This window comes from Pyricularia oryzae, chromosome 7, assembly GCF_000002495.2.
Source record: "Pyricularia oryzae 70-15 chromosome 7, whole genome shotgun sequence".
Classification (NCBI taxonomy): Eukaryota; Fungi; Ascomycota; class Sordariomycetes; order Magnaporthales; family Pyriculariaceae; genus Pyricularia; species Pyricularia oryzae.
The window spans coordinates 2,525,313-2,534,108 of NC_017854.1; the positions used below are offsets into that span (position 1 = coordinate 2,525,313).

The window sequence follows — 8,796 nt, forward strand, 5'->3', positions numbered from 1 at the left end:
GTTATCAGTCATCCGACCCCGGCGCTTTTTGCCTTTTGATTCCGCTTCCGATGGGAGGACACTATTTTGATGCAGGAACTCAGGCTTGCCACCAGCTTGCTGATATCAGCCACAAAGCTGGCTTTCACATGTTCCTTGCCGGAATGACGCATACTGCTAATGAAAACGATCCTAATGTTGGACGGGATGATCCTATAGCCTGGAGCATCAGCCTCAGTGACATTAGGGCAGGAGAAGTCAGCTACAACCCTGTTGGTAGCTTTTTGCGGATTGCCCAATGCGACATCGTTGACATCAACCTATCGGCCGAGACGAAATTCAAGCAGCATGAGATCGATTCCCTGTCGGTTCGGAATCACGACCCGAAATGCTACTGGGCCTTGGACTACTCGGAGGATGGCAGCCATGATAGTCTCGCTGATGACGAAGACGAGGATGAAGACGAGGACGTGTATGACTGTACCTGCCGGAAGACTGTGCACCATCAAGTAAGCTTCTTGTACCTGTAATATCTCCTCGACAACTTTTTTTTCTGTGACTAACACCGGTCTCGTGGCTAGGTTATCGTCTTCGTGCCTCAACAACACCTGGACAGGCTACTCCCAGCAGTCGCCGAACCTGACCACGTCGACAACCTGGTGCGTCTAGTTTTGCCACGCTGCCGGGAAGTTAAAGAATGGGATGAAGAGCTCGATTCGGCACTGGTACGCTTTTTCACTGCCTGTGTCAAAGGCGAAAATGTTTATCGACCAGATAAGACGCTTGGATGGATCTTGCGATGGGCACGTGGAGGTTTCGAGGAAAGTCTATACGACGCCTGCCTGGAGGCTGGCGCCCTTCTCCCAAATGAATGCATCAGCTTTTATTCCGACCTTGGCGCGGTAATAGAGGATGACCTCTCAGGTGAGATAAGTTACACACGCGTTGAGACGGCGCTGTAAGTTGCCAGGCCCGAGGGTGCTGCTCTAATGTCCTAGCTATTCTTTGGCATGACTAACAAATTTAACTCAAGATGTTCGATGCTACATGGACTTGTCAGCCAAGTTGACAAGGTCGGGCTGACGTCACTGGATTCAATTCTTTCAAGACTGCAAGAGGAAATTAGTTGCCATCGACTCAGGGATAAATTTCGTGGCTGGAAGGAAAAAATGCTCCAAAGAGAGCTGAGGAGAAAGTACTCGTTTGATGACAGCGACCTTTGTTTCGTCGTGAAAACCCTCGATAATTCCGGTCGTCTTTTGTCATCTATGTTGTAAGTATGTTTTTACTTTCTTTCTTTTTTCTTCCTCCTCAATCTCGTCGTTTTCTTGCCCTTGATACTAACACCAGTATGCAGGCCGCTAGAGACCATGAAAACCCGCAGCACACATCATTGTCTCCTCGAATTCCTGTCCTGCGCCTTCCGAAAAAACCTGCGAATCTGGCACCATACGAGCGGGGACTTTCAAAGCCTCTACAAGCAACTTATAGATGGAAATGAAAAAAGCCTTGCTCTCCGAGGCTCGGACATCAAAAAGACATGGTCTACTTCACCTCACCATTCAGGCAGTTGGTTCATCTCCATTGTGGTTCAGAGCCTCCAACAGGGGTTGCTGTCTTCTCTGCTCCCCATTATCAAGAGTACTTGTCCGGTGTTCGATATTGGCCTGCCCCGCGATGGCACCCTCGCATTTCGGGACATGTCTATCGCGGGCTTTCTTGGGGACATGTGCCAGTCACTTCAAGATGCAAGTTCGCCACCCGACAAGAAAAATCAACAATTTTCGACCCCAGTAACTGTTATATCCGCTGAAGAAAGCAAAGCCGTTTTCGAGACATTGCTACGCCACGGTGTTCTGAGAGCAATGCCGACTAGTCATATTGCAGAAAGCTTCACTGGATGGCCAATCGCTTCGAGGGGATGCAGAAAGCCAGACTGCGTCGACTGCGCGGTACTTGATGCCCTCTTGGGCCACAAGACGGTCATTGTCGCACGTTTCCATGAAAAGTCTCTCCGCGGTGGTTTAGGTCACCTTATTGGGCAACTGACCAAGAAAACGGCTGAGTGGCCAGCGCTCTTTAAGTATAGCGTCACGGGTGAAATAGGCTCACGAACAGTCATCATAACGAAACAAGAGGACGATTTGCGAGCAATGGCGCAACGCAACTATGATTATGCGATGCGGTCCCTTCGCCGGCGGGTGGCACCACTAAAAAATGACTACATGAAACAAATACTAGGCCGCGAGCTCTACGGCGAGCTTGTTCTCCTCGGGGACGAGGATGAGATTGAGGCTACAGAGTGTGACCAAGGTCTGACAGGCACCGATTCTGACTGTGACTCGGAGTCAACCAAGACGTGCAGCGACGTGGCTGAACCGTCAGCTTCGTCCCTCAAGAGGCCGGCGCGGAGCTCTCCTGGCCCTGACTCTAGGCCTAAAAGGCAGAAAACTGGTTGAAGGACGGGGCATCTTGTGTTTTCTTTGAACTAGTATCGCCAACAAGCAAATAATGCATTGCTATTCAAGGGGTTGGGAAATTGAGGCGTGTTAACAGAAGGAGATAGCATGTAACTTTTGGGACTGGCGTTTGAGGTCAATGTACGCTTATGTTGTGATAGCTTTTGCGAGTTTGTAGTCCAGCTGCAGTCAAATAGACTATTGCCTTTGGAGTCGGCGACTCGAGTCCATCCTTGACATAGAAACAATGACAAGTGACAAGTGACAAAATGACGAATGAAGCTCCAGAGCAGAGCGGGTTTGGGACAAAGGAACAGTCCAGTAGGCAAGGCCACACCCTAGTCATAAAACGCTGAACCGGTTCCCCACTTGCACTGGTTTTCAGCACGCCATACAATTGATGGCCACAATTTATATGATGATGGCGAAAGGTGAAAACGAAACTCAACGGCCGACGGGTGGCTTTGCGTTGTTAGCCTTTGACTTGCGTTGGTCGACACGTGGAAATGGGGAGAAGCGGCTCACCGGCCTGCAAGGGTACAGGGGGGCAAGACACGGATCGCACAGCAGCTTTTGAACAATGTGGAGCCCAGGGGCTTTCTTTCTCTCCCAGTGTGGGTCGAAACCATCCAACCCAGAAACAAATCGCGAGTTCCCTCGAGAACGAACATGTGCTTCGTGGCTGACTGACTGGTGACAAAATGATGGAAGCTGTAGCGATCCCAAAATCTGTAGTTTTTTTACTATTGAACTTCAGTCGCGCGACGCAAGATTGCCGACCGACGACAGCCAAAGAAACCATCCGACTGACGATAATTTAGGGGACTGGGACTGTCTGCAGTTCCCCTTGGGAAAGCAGGTTGGCAGGCAGGTTTCCCTTCAGTCTTCAGTCGTTTCTGGGCGAGGTGGGGTTGGCAGGGAAGGAAACCCTTGCATGCAAAACCGAGCTGGAACACCTGGGCCAAGCTGGGTAGCGCATCAATGCGGAGCCAGCCGAGACAAATTGATTGGTAGTTGGTAGCGTAGGTGGAGATGAAAAGTCGAGCTGAAAAGAAAAAAAAAAGCGACATTCTCACGCGCCGTTGAGGCTCTCTCTGCATGCATTGATTCCATGCCGTGTGTTTTGTCCAAGGCGATGATTAACGCACCACTCGAGGGGGGAAAGTCAAGGCGATGTTATTGGTTTTTTTTTGGGTTAGTTGTCTCGTGGGAACGGGAGTGATAAGCGAGCCAGAGCCGGCGACGACAACATCTCGGTTTCTGTCGAGCCGTTCCCCGCAAATCCAGGCGTTTCGTTATTTCAGATGGTTCCTGAGAGAATGAACGGCGGGTCTTACAGATAGCTTGAGGTGATTTGCTGGTTCCGGAGGACCCCGGATCTTCAGGTGTCTTGGGTAAACGAACTTTCATATACAATGTTTGTTTATTTTATTTTGATTGCCTGTCTCTACTTTCGAGATGAACGAATGTTCTACTCTTTGCATCATTTTCCCGTTGGGAAGGGTCCAAATACAAAAAGCAAGTCTCGGAGAAAAAAAGCCCGGGCCAGCGCTCAGACCTGCTTTTGTCTTTGGTGTTCACTGCCACACCACACCGGAACAAGGAGGCCGACCAGGGTTCTTTTGTTGTCTCTTTTGGCGTCGAGACTCTCGCTTACCGGGTTCCGCGAACCGGCATGGGCAGCGGCGTCACGTCACATCACAAAATAACGGGTATTGTTTTGTTTTCTTGCTTTTGCAGACGGGGGGATGCCTGGCTCCTCCACAGATCGGTCAAGCCACCAAAAAATCTTTATTTTCTTCTCCCGTCGCCCATTTCCTTGATCCACCCCTCAACTCACCTTCTCGTGATGTTTGTTCGTCACCAACGGGAAACGTACCCAATGATGCCTTGAGCGCCTCCAGCTTGATCGAAAGCGACTTTGAGGTCGTCGAGGGCGCTGGGCGCTGGGCAGAGTGTCGATCGCTCTTGCTACTATTCTATTCTTGTGCCTAATTTTTTTTTCTACTTCGATTCTCGATAATATTGTCTACTATATTGTTTTGACTATTTTTATTTTTAACTTTTTAACTTTTTTTTTGGGTTTCGCACAGCGAGGACGACTCGACTATCACCCCCCAAAAAATGTCATCCCGCAACATGCCCAACGACAGCGACCCGCTCGTGGTGGCAAACTTCTTCTTCTTTGGGTCCATATTTCCGGGCGCAAACCGAAGAAACCCTCAATCTTCACCGCCGTCTGAGAACGCCGGCGGGCGACGACCTCCTGGGCCGGGGGAATGGAAGGGGTGGCCGTGGGACTTTAGCTCGTTCCCCCACGAGGACTTTGGGCCCCAGGTCAACTACGCCATTTGGATGATGACCGCCCTGTCGGCGGTGTTTCTGGCTTTGAGGGTGTACTGCAAGTTCCTCAGGCACAAGGGCTTGTGGTGGGACGACCATGTTCTCATCATCAGCTGGGTTAGTTTGTTTTGGTGACAGGCGCGAGTTGACCTTTTTGGTGCATTCCACGCTAACCAATGCCTACCCGTAAACAGATATCTCTTGTCGCGCAAACCGCGCTCATCTCGTTCAACGTCAGCATCGGCTACGGGCAGCACATCTGGGACTTTAACCCCAAGGACCTGCAAACCTTTTTGCTCATGTCCAACTCGAGCGGCTTCTTCTCCATCCTGGCGGCCATGCTCAGCAAGACGTCGTTTGCCATCACGGTCCTGCGCATCTCCGAGGGCTGGACGCGCCGCTTCGTCTGGTTCATCATCATCACCATCAACGCCACCCTGGGCTTCGCCGCCCTCGCCACCTACGTCCAGTGCACCCCGACCGAGAAGCTGTGGAGGCCCATGCTGCAGGGCACCTGCTGGCCCAAGGAGTTCATCATCGACTACAACATCTTTACGGCCGCATACTCGGGCGCTATGGATATCGTCTTGGCGCTGCTGCCGTGGCGCATCATTTGGAAGTTGACCATCAACAAGAAGGAGAAGCTGGGTGTCATGGTTGCCATGAGCATGGGAATATTGTTCGTGATTTTGCCCCGCGCATGTAACATCTCGGCTTTCTTTTACACATGCTAACAACTCACCCATTGCAACAGCGCCGGCGCGATATCGTTCGCCAAGATCGAACAGCTCCCTGCCATCAACAAATCCGACCTCATCCACGGCCTCTGGCTCTCGATCCTCGGCACCGCCGAGGCCGCAATGACCATCATCGCCGCCTCCATCCCAGTTTTGCGCGCCCTGGTCCACCACAACAGTCCGCAGCGCCACCCGGCCCCCGCCCGCTTCGTCAACAACACCGACATGCTGTACGCCGGCGGGACGAACCTCGGCCGCAACAGCACGACCATCACGTCTCGATCCCGAAGCATCACGCCACCGTCGCGTGGTCGGTTCAACAACCAGCAGATGCAATACCAGCCGCATCATCACCATCATCATCATCAGCAGCAGCAGCAGCAGTACCAATTACAGAACGACCTGGAGCCCCCGAGCCGATTCCAGCATTTCAGGAGGGATAGCTCGTCGAGCACGAGGAGCTGGGCGCAGCGGCTGCACGTGTCCAGGAGGAGGGAGAGCCCGGACGAGGAGTGGTTCTACAGGCTCGAGGCCGGGAGGCCCCCGCCGATGGGCAAGATCGAAGTGGCCGAGGAGGTCAGCGTCCAGTTTGAAGACTCGGGAATTAGGCCTGTCGCCAGGGTGGAAAGAAAGGGAAGGGCGGGGAGCAGAGGCGGTGGTTATGATGCCAGGAGCCAGCAGCCTGGCCTTGAGCGTCAGGCGCCGCAGCATTGGGGTCCGTTGAAGCAACAGGATCTAGACGCTAGGAGAGGAGTACGATGAGGTGTATCTTTGGTCTTTGGAGCTTTCACGAACCCCCCAATAAGTGTGATGAACCACTGGCAGTAAATTACCAGTCTTTGACAACAAGGCACGAGTCCTTGACAAGGAGGCTTCCGCCTGCTGGCACGCACCTCGGTCTACATTGACTCGACATCAGCTGGAAGAAGTCTCAAAGGCACCTGGCGAGACAGTGACCATGTTTTATACCGCGACCATATACTGGCCTCCGCTGGCACGCCAGGTCTCGCTGGGATTCCAGCCTCCCAAGCGCCAAACTGCGATGAGGTACGGAGTGCGCAAAAGCCGGGATCCAGATAACTGGAAAATTTCAAGAAAATAGAAGGAATGGTTTCAATAAACCCTTCAGCCAAGCTGGTTGGGCTGGACCTAAGTCGCAAGCCTCGTACTACCTTTCACAGCTGCTCCGCGGCTACCATCGAGAAAAGTGGCTCGTTCCTAATTGAATTTGAACAAGGATTAAATTTCGATGAAGAATGGAAGAATGTACTCTAGCAAACGACCGGTAGATATTCCGAATTCCAGCCGAAGATACAAAAAACGAATAAAAGAACACCCTATTGGCGCTGAGCCTGAGGGTCATTCCCAATCGAGCCAACGGTGCCGGAGGAGAGAACATCAGTGGACGTCCCTGCCGAGAAGCCTGCTGCCAAATTGGTGCATTTCAGATAGTTGCAGTGTACGGGTGACGCGTTTTTGCAAATCGCGACCAGCCTCTTTGGCTGCCCTGGTTTTTCTTCGTAAAATCTAACGGCCCAACCCGCCTTCTTCCTTATCGTGCCCCAGTGTCTGCCATTGTACAGGAGATGATGATTGCATTGTACGAAGCTGGCGGAGGCGAGCCCGGTGAAGAGGCACACGGTGATGATGGTTGAGAACTGCATTGCGATGGGGCTTGGATTTGATGTCAGCGATGTAATTATTTGTTCTGTTTCTTTTTTTCTTCTTCTTTTTCCTGGTGTTCATTTGATCCGGCGATGTCCAAGCTGGAGAATGAAAGTGACGGGATTTGGTTCGACTGTTTAAATGGCCTGTGACTTACCGAATTCGAATGGAAACAAATGCTACCAGTCGAAAAAGAGTGTCGAGGATAACTCCAAAAAGAAAAGAAGAAAAAAAACGAAAGGAAAATAAAGGGAGTTAAGAAAGGAAAGAGACAAAGGAGACAAAGAAAGAAAGTCGCAAACCAAAAACGAATGGCTGGATGGTGGAGAAGGAGAGAAAGTAACCAACATTGGTGAGATGGAACGTTGGCTTTTATAGACAAGATGTTTTGAAGAAGTAGAAATGCGCATTGTGTGAACGCAAAATAGCTGATGATGCCGGAAAATAGAACACTCTCAGATAACGTGGTTCATCAGGACCCCGGACATATCAGGACCCCGGACACTTTTCCTGCACAATACTACTTCCAATTTCAATTGCAACGCCAGCGTTGTTCAATTTACCTCAATGCAATCGGATATATGTACATCAGACATTTCTGCATCCTCCTGACAGGTGCGTGCATTATGTCCAGGTTTACCGCAGTTGCCGCAACGTCGTTTAGTCGCCGGCTGCGCACTACTCCCCTCCCCATTTTCATCTTTCTTTTCGTATATTAGACCATCGGCACCATTTGATTGAAGCAAATTCTGACCCTCTTGTATGGTAAATGACCCTCCTTCGCGGATACGTGTTTTTTGAGCCCTGCGCCGCTTGCTAAGCGCTTCGTTGGCCTTCCGAAGGCTGTGGTTCTCCGCTTCCAAAAGTGTGGTTCGATGAGCAATCGACTCCAACCCTTTTGCTAGCTGCTTTACAGCATTAAAAATAGGCGTTGGCGAGCTTCCCTGATGACAGTTGATTCGACTTTTAACAAGGGTAGATTGATTAACGGCTTCTGTCGGGTTGTGCGGTGTTTGAGAGACCCAGGTTTCGGTGCTGGAAAAATCAAGCTCTTTAGGTGACGGCGTCCGTAGCCTAACATCCAGCTTAGATATGACCATTTCCGGGCTATGGGGGATAATTCCCGCCCCTCGAAAACCCCCGGCCATATTTTCTTTTGTCATTGACTTTTTGTAAGCCGCTGCAAAAGCCAAAAAGAAGTCGACTTTGCTGATGTTAGTGATGTGGGCCCGGATAAAGTCGTTAATTTTTTGACCGTACGCCCGCTTAAGGACGTTAAACACTCCGACATCAAGTGGCTGGGTTAAATGAGATGAATGAGCAGGCAGGTAAAGTGGAATAATATTGTGATCTTTGCAATAGCCCTCGAATTCAGGGGATCGATGACTGCCGTGCCCATCGAGCACTAACATCCGATATACGCCTTTTGTCCGCGATTTTGTATGGTTGTCGAAATGCTGAACCCAGTCGAGGCCAGTCTCGTTGTCGGTCCATCCATTAACGGTGGGTTTGAGGCGCCACGTGTCCGGAAGACCGCCTTCTGTATACCAATTGGACAAATGGTAAAAGCCTTTGACGATGATATACGGGGGTATATCGTAACCGTCGCCACT

General features: G+C 51.0%; 3 protein-coding genes across 3 annotated transcripts; 2 read left to right on the top strand and 1 right to left on the bottom strand.

The window, feature by feature from the left end:
• The first annotated feature begins 59 nt into the window (after positions 1 to 59).
• Positions 60 to 2,658, top strand: MGG_18040 (uncharacterized protein). The gene is made up of 4 exons (XM_003721237.1): positions 60 to 488; positions 561 to 937; positions 1,013 to 1,252; positions 1,337 to 2,658. The coding sequence occupies exons 1-4, from the start codon at positions 129 to 131 to the stop codon at positions 2,436 to 2,438; spliced, it is 2,079 nt and encodes a 692-aa protein (XP_003721285.1). The 5' UTR covers positions 60 to 128; the 3' UTR covers positions 2,439 to 2,658.
• Positions 2,659 to 4,267: 1,609 nt separating this feature from the next.
• Positions 4,268 to 6,892, top strand: MGG_09061 (uncharacterized protein). The gene is made up of 3 exons (XM_003721238.1): positions 4,268 to 4,898; positions 4,976 to 5,460; positions 5,536 to 6,892. Exons 1-3 carry the CDS (start codon positions 4,563 to 4,565, stop codon positions 6,278 to 6,280), a joined length of 1,566 nt encoding a protein of 521 aa, XP_003721286.1. The 5' UTR covers positions 4,268 to 4,562; the 3' UTR covers positions 6,281 to 6,892.
• MGG_18041 (uncharacterized protein) lies at positions 6,856 to 7,182 on the bottom strand (the record flags this gene model as incomplete). Its single annotated transcript, XM_003721239.1, has 1 exon — positions 6,856 to 7,182. One exon carries the CDS (start codon positions 7,180 to 7,182, stop codon positions 6,856 to 6,858), a length of 327 nt encoding a protein of 108 aa, XP_003721287.1.
• Positions 7,183 to 8,796: the final 1,614 nt, after the last annotated feature.

What these genes read in the sequence shown, in the direction of transcription:
- MGG_18040 (XM_003721237.1), top strand. Translation starts at nt 129, where the DNA reads ATGTTCCTTGCCGGAATGACGCATACTGCTAATGAAAACGATCCTAAT. An exon ending in GGAAGACTGTGCACCATCAA is followed by an intron (nt 489 to 560) that starts GTAAGCTTCTTG and finishes TCTCGTGGCTAG; the next exon opens with GTTATCGTCTTCGTGCCTCA. An exon ending in ACACGCGTTGAGACGGCGCT is followed by an intron (nt 938 to 1,012) that starts GTAAGTTGCCAG and finishes ATTTAACTCAAG; the next exon opens with ATGTTCGATGCTACATGGAC.
- MGG_09061 (XM_003721238.1), top strand. Translation starts at nt 4,563, where the DNA reads ATGTCATCCCGCAACATGCCCAACGACAGCGACCCGCTCGTGGTGGCA. An exon ending in ATGTTCTCATCATCAGCTGG is followed by an intron (nt 4,899 to 4,975) that starts GTTAGTTTGTTT and finishes ACCCGTAAACAG; the next exon opens with ATATCTCTTGTCGCGCAAAC. An exon ending in GCCATGAGCATGGGAATATT is followed by an intron (nt 5,461 to 5,535) that starts GTTCGTGATTTT and finishes CCATTGCAACAG; the next exon opens with CGCCGGCGCGATATCGTTCG.